This window comes from Vulpes vulpes, chromosome 15 (genome assembly GCF_048418805.1).
Source record: "Vulpes vulpes isolate BD-2025 chromosome 15, VulVul3, whole genome shotgun sequence".
Lineage (NCBI taxonomy): Eukaryota > Metazoa > Chordata > Mammalia > Carnivora > Canidae > Vulpes > Vulpes vulpes.
In genome coordinates, this window is record NC_132794.1 from 77,838,066 (window position 1) to 77,855,859 (window position 17,794).

A 17,794-nucleotide genomic window follows, 5' to 3' on the forward strand; every position below is an offset into this window, starting at 1 on the left:
TCATAGTATATAGATGTACAAACTTGTGTTTGATGTCTCTCTCTTTTCCTCTCCCACCCTGTTTTAGTCACAAATGGTTGTATACTGTGCACACTTGCTTTGTTGATATAATCATTTATCTTTGAGATGTCTTACTCCACGTATCTAGCTCATTTGGTTTAATAGCTGGTTAGTGTTCTGTTGTATGGCTGCGTCACAACTTCTGTATCTAACTCCTTCTTGAAGAGCTTTAAGTTGTGTCCAGTCTGTTGTTGTTACAGACAACTCCACAGTCTTCTTGTATACATGTGAGAACATCCCTGTAAGAAAAATCCTACAAGGAGATTTGCTGGGCCAAAGGAAATTTTTCAAGTATTTCCAAAATTACTCTCCAAAGAAATTATAGCAGTTTACACTTCTGTCAGCACGGTTTAGGAATGTCTATTTTACCCCCACCTTCACTAACAGAGTGAGTTAATTTTTAATCTTTGCAAATCTAATATAGTAGTTTTACTTTGTGAATGTGGGTAAACATTAATAATGCACTGATTGTCTTAGAAATGTTAAAATATTTCTTTTTTAAAAAGATTCACTGGATCATTAGGGCTGGACAATTTTTAGATTCTGTTTACTTCCATTTCTGTTGTTGTCATTTAGTAACTTGACCACTTTTGTAGCTATGTGACTTTGGGCAACTCACTTGGCCCCTTCTTTTTTTTTTTTTTTTTTTTTTTTCACTTGGCCCCTTCTTTACCTGATCTTAAAATGGAGACAGAAGACCTATTATTAAGAGATTACATATATAAATAGTTGGAAAGGCTAAAGGTAGTGAGTGGGGAGATATAAACTTGAACAGATCCATCTGTAAATTTGGGGTGCACCTGGGTGGTTCATTCAGAAGCATCTGTTGGCTCAGGTCATGATCCTCAGGGTCCTGAGATCAAGCCCCAAGTCGGGCTCCTTGCCTGGAGAGGAGTCTGCTTCTTCCTCTCCCTCTGACCCTCCCCTTGCTTATACTCTGTCTCTCAAATAAATCTTAAAAAAAAAAATCTATTCAGGAAGAATGAATTTGATTCTTCCTAGGACTAACCAAGATTAGTTTTCTCTGAGTTAACTTTTGGGAAACATAGTTTGACTCTATAGAGCCCCCCAGAATGATAGAATTAAGTGGAACCTAGTGTATCTGTATATGTAATAAGTAATGCACAAGAATATAATTGTGGACCAAAGTATGTGGTCCTGATATTTTACATATCTTATCTGATATTTTTATATATCATTACATTTACAGTAGACATTTATGTATTTCTTATAATTTTAATAGGCCACCAATTGTAAAACATATAATTATATACCACTAAGAGAAAACACTGCCAGTTGCACTACACCATTGATTATAAGATGCAACTCTATTTCATATATGTTAAACTGAAAGTGCATCTTAAAATCAATGAAACATAGTATAGTTGACTCAACAACCCAGGGATTGAGGTGCTGACTCACACACAGTTGAAAATTCGCATATAACTTTTGACTCCCCAAAAGCAACTGCTAATAACCTGCTGTTTTTTAGATGCTTTACTAATAACATAGTTAACACATATTTTGTATAATACATATAGTGTATACTGTATTCTTACAATAAAGTAAGCTGGAGAAAAATGTTATTAAAGTCATAAGAGAAAATAAATTTATAGTACTATACATATATTTGTTGGAAAAAAGCCATGTATAAGTGGACCCATGCATTTCAAACCTATGTTGTTCAAGAATCAACTATATTTTCTTTATTTAAATTTAATTTGCCAACATATAGTATAATACCCAGTGCTCATCAGGCGCCCTCCTTAATGCTCATCACTCAGTTACCCTATCATCCCCACCCACCTGTCCTTCAGCAACCCTCTGTTTGTTTCCCAGAGTCCACAATTTCTCATAGTTTGTCTTCCTCTCTGATTTTTCTCCATTCAGGAGTCAACTGTATTTTTGTGTGTAAAGATGTATCTGTGATTTTTGATCACTTTAAACATGTTTACCTTTATTCTATCTTTTTCTCCTAGTCCAAGTGCAGCTCAGTTACCCACAAACTGCTTTTTTTAAAGATCTGCTTGACAGTTTCAGCATTATAGCAGAAAAATCCATTCCAGAGCCATTAACTTACAGGTTACTTTGTCTACTAGTTAGTACTCCTAATTAGCCTTGGTTCCTCTGCTCTAATATCTTTTCACAAATGGGTGTTTTCTCTTTTAAAAAAAAAATCCTCCTATTTAGAATACTTATCATTGCTTTTTTGTTTCTTTCAAGAAAAGAATCTTCCATTCTTTCCTCTATTCAGACTTCGTATTTTTCTCTTTCCAAGACCAAAAAAGATTACCATAGCAAGCAAACTTTGGTGTCTCTAGCTCTTGTTCCTTCTGACATTCCCACTTATTTTACCTTATAATTAGATATTCTTTATCAGTTTAATTTAAGTAATTAGATTCCTTGAAATCCTGTGAACATTTTCTGCTTGTACATTTTTTTTAGAAGAGGGTTCGTTGTTCTTATGCATTTTTCAAAGGATTCCATGATCAAAGATGAATAATGGTGATGTAGCATCCACTGGAAGGTTCTTCTGAAGTAGACATTCAGACTCACAAGGTGCATCACACTTGACATAGAAGAACACAGGGCAGGAGGGATATAATAACATCCTCAGGGCAGCATCTGGTATCTCTTCAGTTGGAGCACTGCTTATTAGCATTTCATCCACTATACAGAAGTCTAGTAAAAAAAGATTCCCATGGAGAAATCTGTGATAGCATGTCATACTTCAAATCATAAGGAGTTGAAGGGTAGCTACCTGCTTTTTTAAAAAATAAAAACATATTTATATTCCATTCTTATTAAAGAAGCTTCCATACACACTTGCATTTAAATCATATAACAGATATCTAGATAAGCACCTACAATGTACCAGTACTATGCCATAGCTCAGGAATTAGAGGTGAATAGGACAAATGTGAGACAGAATTGAGCATTTGTCATACTATGTGTAGAATGACGTGGTATAGAACAAAGAACTGGTGGAGTGAAAAAAGATGAGGCTTCCAACCCTACCTCTATCCTTAACCGAACTTTAGGAACATTAGTTATAGCAGAGATTTTGTTTCTTTCAGTATAGTTCATGGTTCAGGATCAGGGAATTGTGGTTAACACTTTTGAATCTTCGACTGACGATTAAGGGAGTTTTTGCCATTGAGAGGACACTATCAGAAATAGTTAATGTGTGTAAAAATGTTTTACTTAAAACATAGATAACTGTGAGATTGGCTCTTAGACTTTGAAAAGTTTATTTTTGTTCACCTTTTTTTCAGAGTTGATATACAAAGAAGTTATGGACTTGGAGGAGAGAACCAAGAATGGAGTTATACGGGGGCAGCCCTCTCCTTTAGGTTGGTTACAATATAAGCTTGGTTAAGGTTATACAGTTTGCTTCTTCTGTTGTAATCTTCAGTTGCACGAATCCTGTAGTTTTCCCCATATTTACCACTGTTATTATTGAAAGTTTTAAAAGTATAGGGAGTATAATTTGGTTAGTTAAATTTGAAAGCACTGCTACACTACTGTATCAATACATCATACTAATATATCCGTAACTGACTTTATAAAATATACATCTTTTTCTATCGTACTGACATCCCAATGAAGAAGAGAAATTTAAAACCTTTTTCTATTGACATTGTTCTCTTTAAAGAAGAATTTTTTCACAATTAAGTATACTTATCAGGATTTTAACACTTTACTTTGGATAAACTAAGGCTTTATAGCAAAATTTGGTACATGTGACAACTAAGTTACCATCTTCTCATTTTGGTGTTTTTGATTTGTTGAACTAAGGCAGTAACATTAAAACTGCCATTAGAAATTGTTCCATCTCTAACAAGAAAAGCAGTTTGCAGGAGTTAGACATTTTCTTTTATCATAAGCTATCTTACACTTAATTTTAGTACTTGTAAAAGCATAAAGCATTGAGGGGGAAAAGTTAAATGACAGGTAACTTGTATGAAATACATACTGCATGACAGGCACCTTGTGGTTTATGTACTTTTATTTCTTTCAAACCTTACCTAAGACCTCATGAAAGGGATTATTATGCACATTTTACATGTGAGGAAACTGAAGTTCAAAATTATTAAATGAATATAAAATTACAAATATATTATGTAAAAAAGTCGCTAACCTGAAGCCATGTTTACCAGTAGCTTCAGATAACCCGGTTTTTCCAGTATCCCATATGGCCTTTGGCTGGCAGCAGAGACTTTTAGCTACAGAGATTAGGGCAGCTTTAGGAAAGAGATGAAATTTGAATTGAACCGTGAAGGCCAAGTAGTATTTCAACAGATAAGTCTTGAATTTGAGTAAAACGATGCCATTTTAATCATCCCTTTAAAACTCTTCTACATTTTAAGGAAAAAAAAAAAAAAAAGAATATCCTGTGGGTAAGATTTTTAATTATAGTTTCAAATGCCCATTTTGTTGTACTATAAACATATATTTGTTTAAATAATTTCTGTGGCTCTCTATAACATTTTTGGTTATATTTGTGCATCTTTAAAATTTTTTATTTTTTAAATCCTTGATCAGGAGTGCAGTCTTCTAAATTATAGTATCGATACTATTGAAAACATAAATTAATTTTGACCTTATACTTAAAATTTAGTTGTAACAAAAGCTCTGTTATAAATACTTTAATAGCTGAGTCGATTGGCTTTGTATTAATGTACGGTATAGTAGCATAACTAAATTGTTCGTGTTGGAGATCCAAGTGGGATTTGAAAAGTCCATTATTTGGAAAACTTTTATACTTCAGAATACTACCCTAAAAAAATTTTTTTTTAGGTAAAAATAAAAAAGAATACTATCCTAGTGAGTGGCACGTTCTAAGTGTTGAATGTTTGAGTGAACTTAATTTCCTGAGATGGAGCAGTTTTATCTCTTCTTAATTTAAAGAAATGGCATCTTGGGCAGCCTGGGTGGCTCAGCGGTTTAGCGCCGCCTTCAGCCCAGGGCGTGATCCTGGAGACCCGGGATCGAGTCCCATGTCCGGCTTCCTGCATGGAGCCTGCTTCTCCCTCTGCCTATGTCTCTGCCTCTCTTTCTGTGTCTCTCATGAATAAATAAATAAAATCTTAAAACAAAAAAAAAAGAAATGGCATCTTAAAGAACACTTGACTGTAGTTATAAAATAGTGGCAAGGACAGGACTGCAGGTTTCTAGACATTTTCTGGATTCTCAGTTATTAGCTTGCAGAGGAGAGTGTTATTTTAGTAAATCAACCTGTTATAAAAAAATTCAGTTCTTAATTATGTACAAAAACAGAAGAAAAATCTTTGACAAATTAGAATATGAGATAATCACAATACCATTTCAACTTGATTTTTTAAAATGAAATATATTATTTTCCCCACTTTCCTATCTTTATTTCAGTTTGGCTAATATACAGTGAGTTTGCATGCCTTTGAGTGTATAGAGACTCACCTGAGAGGGAAATGACCCAGCTACCAGAAATGAATGATTTTCCTTATTATTGCCATTCAGATAATTCAGAATTTACTAGATTGCTTTAAAGTTCAGGGGAAACAGGTACCTTTTTTTTCATAGGTATTTGATTTTCAAATGAAAAAGTTACCTATATAATGCATTTAAAAGTTAGTTTTTGGGGCACCAGGGCTGGCTCAGTTGGGTAGAGCATGTGACTTTGGATCTCAAGGTTGTAAGTTTAAGCCCTACTTTGGGTATAGAGATTACTTTAAAAATAATTTTAAAATTAAAAAAATAAAAGTTAATTTTTATCAGATTAAGAAGTTTGGATTAAAGGAAATTTGAATTAAAAAATAGAGGCATGAGGGGATTCCCCGGGTGGCTCAGCAGTTTAGCACCTACCTTCAGCCCAGGGCATGATCCTGGAGTCCTGGGATTGAGTCCCACGTCAGGCTCCCTGCATGGAGCCTGCTTCTCCCTCTGCCTCTCTCTCTCTCCCTCTCTCTCTCTCTCTCTCTCATGAATAAATAAATAAAATCTAAAAATAAAAAATAAAAAAAAAGAGGCATGAAAATGTATGTTTGGTAGAATCCTTTTATCATCTGAATATTTCAGTACAAGTCTTCAAAGCTAGCCGGGTACTGTGTACTCTTCAGTCAACAGACACATTTTGTAGAGTCTTGTGGATTGAATTTGAAGTAGAGTGTCTTTTACCTTGTGTTACCTGTTCTGTCTCTAGTAGTTCCATTCTTTTCTGTCTCCCAGCTCCCTCCCCAGTAACCTAAAGATTTGCCTATTCTATGTCCCTGGTTATTTCCTTATTGCTCTCAAAGGACCTTTTCTGTTCTAAAGAGTTTTATTGTTCATCATTAGACAGAATAATAGGATAATTTAAAACACTGAGATGCTAGGTACTAGAGCAGTGTTTTTCAGCCTGCTTTGTTTTTAGCTTTGTTTATATCCTTGAGTGCTTGAAACTCAGCCCTAGAAATGCTTACTGCTCAATATGAAAACCATTGCGTTTATTCCATAAATGTATTCTTAAGAACTTCTGTATAATTTGTATTATTTAATAAGCTCAAATTTGGAATGACTCTTATTTGATCACATAGCTCAGAAGAATTTTAAAAAAAAATACATACTTACCTAGAACATGAATCATCTTTAACATATTTCCCATCCCTCAGTGACATTCCCTCCTATGTCCTAACCCAACTCCCTTCAAAGGATTTCTCTATTGGTTATTTATTCCTGCTACTTTCTAAAAAAAATCCAGGTGGGATGCCTGGGTGACTCAGCAGTTGAGCGTCTGCCTTTGGCTCAGGGCGTGATCCCAGGTCCAGGGATCAAGTCCCACTTCGGGCTCCCTGCAAGGAGCCTGCTTCTCTACCTATGTCTCTGCCTCTCTTTCTCTCTCTCTCTCCCTCTCATGAATAAATAAATAAATCATAAATAAATAGGTAAGTATATGTATGTATGTATATATATTATATCGATAAATATCCAGGAAATGCTTGTTAGCTATAGCTAACTTACTTACAGTAAAGGAAACAATCTTCTTGTACTTTTATGTTTTATGTTTTAAAATATTTTTTAAAAAAGATGTGCCAGGATATTGTTTGGAGTTTACAGTGAAAAGATAAGTAATTTTTATTAGGGCAGTAGTCTTTTAACTTTTTGGGCCGTATATCCCTTTGAGATCCTCTCTCCAACAAAATGCAGTACAGACAGTTTTGCATGTTTTATCAGTATTATTCATACACAATCTAATGAGCCTTTTCAAAGCCAAGAGAAAAAAATTATTGATCACTAGAGGTAGCCAATACAGTATAGGCAGCTCGGCATGCAACTCTGTCTGCAACTGATTTGCTGTTTTGTTTCTCATAGCACAGGTGCAGCAGTGATCAATGGCTCTCAGCATCCATCGTCGTCATCATCTGTCAATGATGTGTCTTCAATGTCAACAGATCCAACTTTGGCCTCAGATACAGACAGCAGTTTAGAAGCATCAGCTGGACCTCTCGGCTGCTGTAGATGACTACTTGGGCCTTTGGGGGGTGGGGGGATGGGGAGTCATTTAGTCATTGATAGAACTACTTTGAAAACAATTCAGTGGTCTTATTTTTGAGTGATTTTTCAAAAATGTAGAATTCATTTTGTAGTAAAGTAGTTTATTTTTTTTAATTTCAAGTGATGTAATTTAAAACTTAAGTTGTGTTTTAAAACAGCAACAAAACTGTATTGTATTTTTGCTGTAATTAACTGTATAATGTAAACCTAATTATTTTATCATGGTTTAAAATTTTTGCATATTTGCTTTATCTTATGCTGCTGATTTTTTTTTTTTACTGAATTTGTAAGATTTTGTTTAAGCAACTATTATGTGGTGACTTGCCTATATCATGAATTATTTAAGATTTTATAGTTTTTTTAATTAGAATTTTATTTTAAATGTTTTGTTCATGATGCTATCCTTCAGGGTTATGTGCTTATCAATGAAATAACCCCAGAGGAGTGAGGGAAAATAACCTGTAGCCAGTTGTATTCAGGAATAACTACTGTAAATGATGAACGTGTTAAAAAACCTCCAATATTTGCTACTTGCCAATCCTAATTTAATTATAACAGTTGGTAGGCATCCTACAATTGTTCTTTGGCAAAAGTCCCATCATCTAAATGGCAGAATAACTTAGAGCATGTCTTTGAAGATGCTGGGCGTCTACCACCACCCTCCTATTCCCCAACCCCGCACAACAAAAGTAAAGTAAAAAGAATATGGTATTTTCTACAAATTTGTGGCATGCTCAAAGCTTATGATTACATAAAGTCAAGAGGATACTTCATGAATAATACATTTCAATGCAAATAAACAGATGGTTCACTTCTACTAGCTATGAGCCTGTTTTTGTACACAGAGTTAATCTACTCAGGCTGTAGGTCCCAGCAGTGGTCTAGAGTCTGGTCTTTCCCTTTCCGCAGCCTCAGGCCCTTGGACCTTGGACCTTTCTGGTTTCCTATCACAGTGTCAGTCAGGGGAGCACCAGTTCTCAAGGTGTTTCTGGCCATTTGATTCTAACTGTAGCATAATCATACTTATACTAGCTGTTGGGAGGTTCCAAAGCCTACTTCAATTTCTGTAGGTGATGTATCAAATGAGCAATATACCGTTCATCTGAAAATAGTAGCACACAGCCATATATAAGATATCATTTTCTAAGGACTGTTTCTTCACATTGAGCAGAGCAGGCATAAGTAGTGGTTTAGTCTGAGTCTTTGTTTTTTTATACCTAATTTTCAATAAAACATGCAATGTGGATGTTGAGTAGTGTAAGAATGGTGCTGCTCCTATCAAGTGTATGTTAACTGTTTACATTTTATACCTGCAGAATTCTTTCTCCACAACAAATTTTTCTTAAGTAAATGCCATTGAGGTGTCTATCTCTGAAATACATTCTTTGTATTGCCCCCAGGCACTTTTTGTTATTTTTGGAACAAGAAGGATTTCATGTAATGAACTGGGAAATGCATATGTAAGTGACAAGATTCTAGGCAGAAAGTCCATGGGAATTAATGACCAACAGGAGCAAGAACTGGTACATCTCAATATGCAGTGTCTGAGAGTTCGCTTGGCATGTTCTTCATATATTTAGTGCAAAATGCCTTTTGAGTTAGGTATTTTAGGTTATTGTTAATGTGCAATATTTAGGATTAAAATACATTAGCCTTTTTGTATGCTTTGAAACAGCAAGTTTGTTTTTGATGGTTTCCAGTTGTGAGTTCTAGCCTCTTGAAGTTATCAACCTTTTTATCAATCCCTCTTCTACTCATACAACATGGTGTGTTAATTTTATTAATAAGCAAATTAGAGTTTTGAGAATGTTACACCTCGAGTTATAGAAACAATTGGATTTGCAGTTTTAGTGGAAATTTGAGCATGAGTGTGTTTATATTAGTTCGGCAGTTAATCAGCTTTATTTTCCCTAGGATAAATTATTTCACTGTTGCACTTTAACAACTGACATGCTTTCAGAAGTTTCTCATATTTTATGTTTGATTGCCAGTAAGCCATCTCTATTGATACAGATTAAGCAAGGAAAACCAGGTGTTCTTACTGTATCATTTGTTGTAAATGCCAGCTCCCCCTTGCCAGCCAGCATGTTTCAGTTGATCCAGAGAAAATGAATTCTTATTAGTCAATGTAGACTAAAATTCTTAACAAATTCTATCCTGAAAACAGTCTGTTAAATGTTAGGTGCCCTAGGTTTTTAAAATACAATATCTAAATACAACTTTCCCTCATCACATAAATCTATTAAGCTAAAGATGTACTGGTTCTTTTTATTTTATAAACCTTTTGAACCTTTAAAACATCTTAAACATTTGTGTGTGTGTTTTTTTAAGAAATTGCAAATAAGATTTCTATTAAGCAGTACTTATGTAAAGCCACCTTGCTTCTCATAACTTTGGTTTTTCAACTTTATATATTTAATATACCCATCATCTTACTGTCAGAAAATCATTTTGATTAAGATTTATTATTAACTGTATTATTTTATTATTCAGCTTTATAGGAAAGAGGCAGTAATTCTTTCTACATAGTTCTTCCTGGTTACCACTCTGTTACTTTCTAATCATTTGTAAAATGATTGTGGTGTTGGGATTGCTTAATTATAATATGTATAAATAGAGCATCTCAACTCTTTCATACTGTTTACTGAACAGTTCTCGTTTTGTCACACACCCTTGGCTGCTGATTATTCCTGGTGTGTACTCTTCCAGGTTGGCACAGTGCTTCACACCAGACTTACTAAGAGAAATGCCAGCCTCTTAAATGAGGAGGCTCCCATACAGCCCCCTTTGTAGTATAGAGAAACTTGATGATATGCAAAGCAGCAAACTTTCCCGTAAGCCCTTGCGTTATTCTGTTCCATGTTAATCCTGTTTTGTCTAAAAAGATGAAGGTGAAGAGGACATCAGTTCTGATAGTGAGATCAGAGGTGGGCAAGTGAAACTGTTTTGGGGTTATAGATAAGACTTGGTTTACACTATCGGCCAGTATGTGCTACACATATGAAGATGTAACTACTCAGTGTTGCCTAGGCACAAGCCTGTACAACATTTTGAGATAAAGACATAGTCTGTTTTCAAAAATACTGTTGTAGTTTGTTTGTGGGTGTTGTTCATTAGTCACACATTAGCTGTAGAGTGAATGCATGAAGCCCCATGACCCCAGTAAACTTCTCTTATCAGTAGAAAAACCAAACACCACTGTTCCATGATTAGCAGCCCTCTTAAATGTTGCCTCCGTGTCTTTACATGTTAGTGTACCTGTGTTTCTATGATCTCTCTTAGGTTTTTCCTGAATCAGAGGAAACTGATTTTTCCTTAATAATAAGAATGATGAAGATGTAAAGGGCATTGAAGCAGAAATGTATAGTTTGGGGTACGATTAGAGAAATCACAAGGAAAACAAAAGTCCTAATTAATTTAAAACTAACTGCTCTCTTAGTTAAGTGCTCTTAAGGAGAGTCTAGTAAGAGTAACAACTTATGGCCATTTCTAGTTTAGATTCTCTTCGTTCCTGAAACTTCGGAGAAATGTTACCTGTGGATTAATTTTGCACAATGTTCTATTCTCACAATAATTTACAAATTAAACTAGATTTTTATTGAACTACCTCACACTAATTTTCTATGCTTTCCCAAGTAAGCTATTGCCCTTACTGTAAGCTCTTTACTGAGTGTGAATTATAAATGTGTGTTAAATACTTTATAGCCAATGTTGACACAGTACCAATAAGTGTGTAAAATATATACCTTGCATCAGTAAGAGAGACTCATGTGGAAAATCTTTCATTGTATATCTTGGAAAATTGTGTTAGATGTGTTCGTTGAACATTATTACTGTCTGTTTTTATAAGTAGAAACCTGCTCGTGATACCAGTCCATTCTTTACATTTTACAAAAGGAATAAATCTTAGTAAATTTTACGAAGAAATAAATTACTTTTGTAGGCCCGATATTTGGTATATTTTTGAGAAGCTCTTAATCTTTTAGCTGAATGATGAAGTTGAACTAGCTGTCTACCTGGACTGTGACATCTATTTTCTCATTACAGTTAATCCTGTTCAACGGGTTTTAAAACCTGGAAACCTGCATACGATAATTGACATTTGCTTTTCTCCCTCTATGATGCCATTCCTTCTTCATTCCTGTTCCTTCCCTGTGTTCCATTCCCTCTCCTCTCTAGAAAAAAACAAAATGGGGCACTTTGTAGGGAATGCTGAGATAATTATTGTGGTTTTTAAATCATTCATGCCCTGGTCATTAAACATGCACCACTGGAATGTACACATTGTTACCTAGTATGTTAATTGGTTATAATATTTTAAATAAAAAAGAAAAAAGTGGTATGAAAATTATGAAATTAAGAGTTTTTTCATTGAAAATAAAATGTAGATTTGTGGCAAAAAGTTTTTCCGGCAATTTTAAGATATCCTGTGGATTGGGATTAAAAGGGTAGTGGTGTTAGCACAGGTTTCTTAGATTTGGATTTATACAGATTGTGAAGAGCTTAAAATACCATGCTGGTTTTCTGGTTTACCTAGTCTTGCTTTTCTTGAGGTCTTGAGGTCTCTGGAGAAAGTTTATCTAAAAGGAATTTTCTTTAGTGCCCTTAAGCTAGTTCTTGGTAACTATGTGAGAGAGCAGCTAGCATGGCCACTTGGCAAAAAGTAATTTAAAAGGATCTATTTCAGAATAAATTGAGGCTTTCAGCCTTGAGTATGTTCTCACCTTTGTCATGCATATTTTCTCTTTGCCTGTGCTGCTGGCCAGGCTGCTCTGTGAGTATCAGGGTCACTCTCTATATACATCCAGGATGCCTCTGTATGACAACACTCCTCTATCTTACTCAGCTCTTGCTCCAGAAAACCATCTTAGCCATCCTGTCCCCAATCCTGGCCTGCACTCAAACTTCCTGCTCTGAGGACAGGACTGGAAGGAGGTCTTTAACCTGATCACTGCTGCTCCATCAGCTGATGGGGTTGCCAACCTGGTGCATGCAATCTGTTTTATCACAGTCACTGGAGAGGCCTCCGGGAAGAGACTGGGTGGCAGAAGCAGACATTAAAGCGTTGAGTCAATATCCACCACCAGTTGGTATCCAGTATCCAGTTCTGATACCCCATGATGTAATATCCCAGTGACACTAAATAAAAGGGGAATAGTTCGTCCTTGTTAATCTAAGTACTCCATTTATTTTAGTATTGTACCTTAAAAGGTGCATTGACTTCATGTAAGTAAAAATTGATTTGTACTGATTTTGTGGTTTAAACTTTTTTTAGCCTTACAGCGAATGCACCAATATCTGTGGACTTCATTTGAAACTAAAATACTTAAAATATGCCTTGTTAATGTTGGACTTCTGACATTTAATTTTGTCAACTGGTGAATGCATTTATGTCTAAGATCCTAAGTTGGAAGCTGGGGTAAGGAAAGATACAAAAATGGATGACAGTCTGGTCAGCCTAATTGAAATACTCTTGTGAAGAGGAACAAGAACCATGCTGAAGGAACACAGGGATTGATCAGATGAAATGAGAATTTTGCAGAGGAGGCATTTTTTGAGCCTTGGTATAAGGAAGGGTAATCCCAGGTTAAGGGAAAAGCAAGGAGGTTTAAAAGTGTGTGCGTGGGCAAGGAATGTGGAATGGCCTGGCATGAATGTGGTCTATGAGGAGAATATAATGACAGATAAGTCTGAAAGACTTGAAACATTTGGAGGAATTGTCTTCATTTTAAAGGCAGTAGGAATTTGAAGTTTGTGGGAAAGAGTAATGTGACCAGACCTTTGTTTTAGGAGGTACATGGATAGTGGGAGTAAGCTGGTTAGACTGGAGGTGGAGACTGGTGACTGGGCAGCCAAAGATAGCTGAGAGAGCTGAGATCCTTTTTGAATAAAGGAAGGAGAGGACTCAGGTTGCCATTAGCTGGGCAAAGTGGCCAAGAGTAGCATTTGGGGATGAGCCCTAAGGATTTGGCAGCACACAAGTGGTTGTGCAGGGAAAGCATATCGAGTCTATTTTCCAGTTTGTTCATCATAGTTTGAAGAGACCATGATGGGACATACATCAGGTATGGCATCAGCTTGCCACTTTGTTTCAGGATGGGAGGGAAAGGAGTAATTTCTCCTTTACTGCCTGTACACCTCTCCAGTCTCTTCCATCGTGAGGTCTGCATCATCTGCCTGTATGACTCATAAACCCATTTCCATTAGTATCATTTTGTGGACAGAAGAAAAGGGGTTCCTGTTGGGTAATATATGTAAGACTTAGAGTTACCTGGATAGGTGGGGGCATAGTTCTGTTTGCTAAGGATCCAGTGAGTGATGAAACAGCAGTAACAAGGACTTTTTAGAAGTTGGCAGGAAATACAGAGAATCACAACATGTCTTGAGGAAAAAGACTGAAGGGTCAGACAAATGAAAAAAGAGGAACTTTTAAAAAGCACGTGTGTTGACAAGACAAGGTTCCAGAGAGAGTGGGACCTATTGAATCCTGTGAATCCAGGTTAGCCTGAGCTCAAGGTGGAGAATTTGGGCAATCTTGGATAAGTCTCAATTTTGGTGAGCCTGGCGCTTCTTTGTCACATAAGGATGGGAGATGGTCTCACAGGGCTACTATAATGATGACTTCATATACTTTTACAAAAGTAATCAGTGTAAGCAAATGGAATTGCTGACTTTAACTTTGGAAAGGAATAGAAATGGTTTAATGTAGAGAAGTATCCAAGAGCAAAGGAGCAATTGTGTATTGACTCCCACCTGAGAACTGCTGTATGCTCTGACCTTCAAGTAATTTTTTATATCCCAAGTAGTCCCACCCTTTGGTTGGTAATAATTCATCATTTGAGAGAAATGCCCCAAAAATCAATACTGATATTTTTAAAATATTTTATTTATCCATGAGAGACACACAAAGAGAGGTAGAGATATAGGCAGAGGGAGAAGCAGGCTCCATGCAGGGAGCGCGACGTGGGACTCGATCCCAGGATTCTAGGATCATGCCCTGAGCCAAAGGCTCAACCCCTGAGCCACCCTAGCATCCCCCCACCTTTTTTTTTCTTTTTTTTTAAGAATTAGAACAGATAAACATTTTGTTTTGGTTCTATTTCATGTAACATTCCCACTGTTCACCTCATTCCAGCTGAACCTCCACCATGGCATCTCTGTGTACAATGCCTCGGTTGCTTACTCCTGCATTTGCCTATTTTAACTCCTCATTGCCTAAGACCTAGCTCAGATAATTCTCTGATGAGCTTTCCCTGCGATGACTTTTTCTTTGACATACCCAGTGCTTGCTTGCTAACTCATTCATTTGTTCACTTCCCACTTTTTTCCACAGGATATAATGTCTTATAAGACAGGCATGTTGTCTGCCTTTTAATATTGTTCTGTGAGGTACCCTGTGTTCTCTTTTAGATGCTTCATTCTGGAAGCCCTTGGATGGAAGAACCTGTCCTAACTCCTAGGTAATGCCTGGGAGGTAGGCATTCAATAAATGTTGGGCTGGGTAAATTAATGGCTAGGGCCTACATCTATGCTGTTTCTGTCCTCTGGAATGCAATATTCATGCTCCTCCAAATGTGTCCTAAGGAAACCACATATAGCACTCTGAAATTACTGTGGTAGTGTGAGCTTGGGCTCCGATACCTAAAGTGGCACCCTGGCTTCACACTAGTTGCCTCACCTACAGCAAGTTGCCTAAACTCTCTGAGGCTCTTGTTTTCCCAGAAGAGGTGAGAGGGAAAAGGTGATTCTCAAATAGAATTAGAACCATGAGGGAGATGGTTTTCTTACAAGCTTTCTGAGATGACTCTAATATGTCCCCCCTCCATCCATTATCAGCTGCCTTAGAGACCTAAACAAATACTCAACTCTCCACAAGAGCGGTGACAGATGGGATGCAGGGCACATCAAGAATGAGGCCGGCCAAGCTATGAGAGAAGGGAACCAGGATGACCCCAGGAGACCTCTAAGGGAAGACCGAGATGAGGAAGTAGAGGGGCAGATGGTGCAGCCCAAGTAATGATCCTGCCTCTGCCCTTCCCACAACCCTTCAGTGACTGAGTAACTAGTACCAATTCTAGCTGGCTCTCTGTTGAATTAGTAACAAGATTCATTGAGTGCTTACCCTATGCCAGGCATTCAGTGCTTTGTATGAGCTTGCAGAGTTTTTGCCACTTTGGTAAGAACTGTTCTCCCCTCAAACTGAGGCACAGCGATCCTAAGTAACGTGCTCAGGGCTACTTGACTGACCTGTGGTGGGGCCGGGGTCTGAATCTGGGCAGTCTGACTCCAGTGTTTACTTTGTAACCGCTCTGCTCTACAGTGGTTACAGAGGGAAGACTGAGAAGTTCTATGCCAATAAAGGTTTTAGTGTTCAAGTAAGTTATGGGGCTGCTACTTAAAGGCGAGCATGTTCATTTTTCAGGACTCTTGAAAGACTTTAGTATGTGTTTAGTCTGTGGCCTCTGGCCTCCCACTTCTCGTCTCGGAGGCCAACCCTTCCACCTTCTTGCATCTTTTTTCAGACTTCTCATTATCACCCTCATTTCTTCATCATTATCTTTCCCTCTCTACTGAATTACTCTTAGCAGCAAACATGCTCTAGTAATTCCCGTCCTTAAAAGGCACTCTCACCCCCTTTCGCTTCGCTACCCTATTTTTCTGCTCCTCTTCACATCAGGACTTCTGTAGAGATTGATCTGGGCACAGTGCCTTCCCTTCATCCCTCATTCAGTCTTCAGACCATTCCTATCTAGTTTCTGACCTGTCACTCTATTATACTCGGGCTGGACCTCAGTTCCTGGACTAGCTTCTCTGCAGCCACTTCCTGTCACCCCCACCAAAGTTCTCCACTCTCCACCAGTGGCCCAAAGAGCCTTGTTGGGATGCAAGCCACTTCATGTCCATGGATTTAAAGCCTTCAAATGCTTTTCTACATCCCTTAAAATAACTCTACCTTGAGTGACAAGGCTCTAGTGTCTGGCCTTTCCTGCCTCCTGCCCTGTGACCCACCATGCCGCGACACTGGTGCCATCACTCATGCAAACTTCTACAGCTCTTTTTCTTCTGCCTACAGCCGTCTGGTTGCATGGCTGCCCTGTCTGTCCTTCCGTCTTCAAATTCACCTTCTCAGGACTTCCGGACCAAACTGTCTAAAATACGGCCCTGGGATCCCTTTTTTCAGAGCACGTCTTAAAATCTGAATGTATCTTGTTTATGTGTATGTCTGTTAAAAAAGGAAAAAATCACAATTCAACTGAGTAAATTTAGGTCTTTTTTTTTTTTTGTAAATTGAGATCTTAATGACTTTATTCAATGATTCATAAATATTGGGCAGAATTGAGTCTAACATAGAAAGGAACTCGGAGGAGCTGTACAAAATGAAAAATTTCTATAGGCAGAAGGGAGCAGGAAATTATATTAGAAAAAAAGCAAGTTGGTTATTGTAAGGTTACTTTCTTAAAGGGGACAGTTGGGGTCTAGATGACCTAACTAGTACTGACCAGATGATTACTGATGGACTGGTTTAAGATTCCGTTCGTTCCTGGGAAATCTCTAACTGTTAAGTCTTGGTCTGTGATGTGTGGCTTAGTTTGAATGACTGCATTTGGGGCCTGTTGTCTTCTTTTTATACTTATGGTCTATCTTACATCATAAATTCTATGAAAGCCATGACCTAGGTCTTGTTCCCTGTATCACCATATGAATGAAAAGCCTGTGGATTTCTACAGGGGACATAATATGCAGCAGGGAAATCCTCTCCTAAAGCATAAAGGCTAATAGCATATCCCACCCCTTGTGACTAGATCCTTGCCACCTTCTCTAGCGCTCCATCGTCCCCCACCTCTCTTTCTCTGTTTCTCTCTCTGTCACACATACACACACCTCTTTTGCTCTAGCTACACACATCAGCATACAAAACAGTTCAGGTGTCAAATCTATTAGGGTGCCTTCCCTGACCTCTGCCCTCTGATTTAGAGATCTCATAGCAGTCATTTTGCATCCTGTGCACAAACCTCATTTAAATTAAAGATTGGTGTAATGTTTTAAAACTTTCAAGCCAGCATCTTTTCAATTTGAATGAGTAACTAAGAATACAGCCTCTTAATTAAGACTCCCTGGGATGGGAGCCTGACTCCTTCACCGACTTGTGTATGGTTGTGATCCAGGTCCTTAACTTCTCTGTGCTTCCAAAGTACTAGGTTCTAACAGTACAGAAAATAAT

The 17,794-nt window shown here is 37.3% G+C and overlaps 1 protein-coding gene across 20 annotated transcripts in view; it reads left to right on the plus strand.

Moving 5' to 3' along the window:
- Positions 1–11,920, plus strand: part of MAPK8 (mitogen-activated protein kinase 8) — an 88,794-nt gene extending 76,874 nt beyond the window's left edge. For 11 of the 20 annotated variants that reach the window (XM_072739250.1, XM_072739251.1, XM_072739256.1 and 8 more), the window contains 2 exons: positions 3,336–3,413; positions 7,395–11,920. In XM_072739250.1, coding sequence (XP_072595351.1) covers positions 3,336–3,413; positions 7,395–7,540 — 224 coding nt within the window. In that variant the 3' untranslated portion in view covers positions 7,541–11,920. Of the gene's footprint in view, positions 1–3,335; positions 3,414–7,389 lie in introns of all 20 variants that reach the window. The other 9 variants (XM_072739258.1, XM_072739259.1, XM_072739266.1 and 6 more) reach the window with 1 other exon arrangement.
- The last annotated feature ends 5,874 nt before the right edge of the window (positions 11,921–17,794 follow it).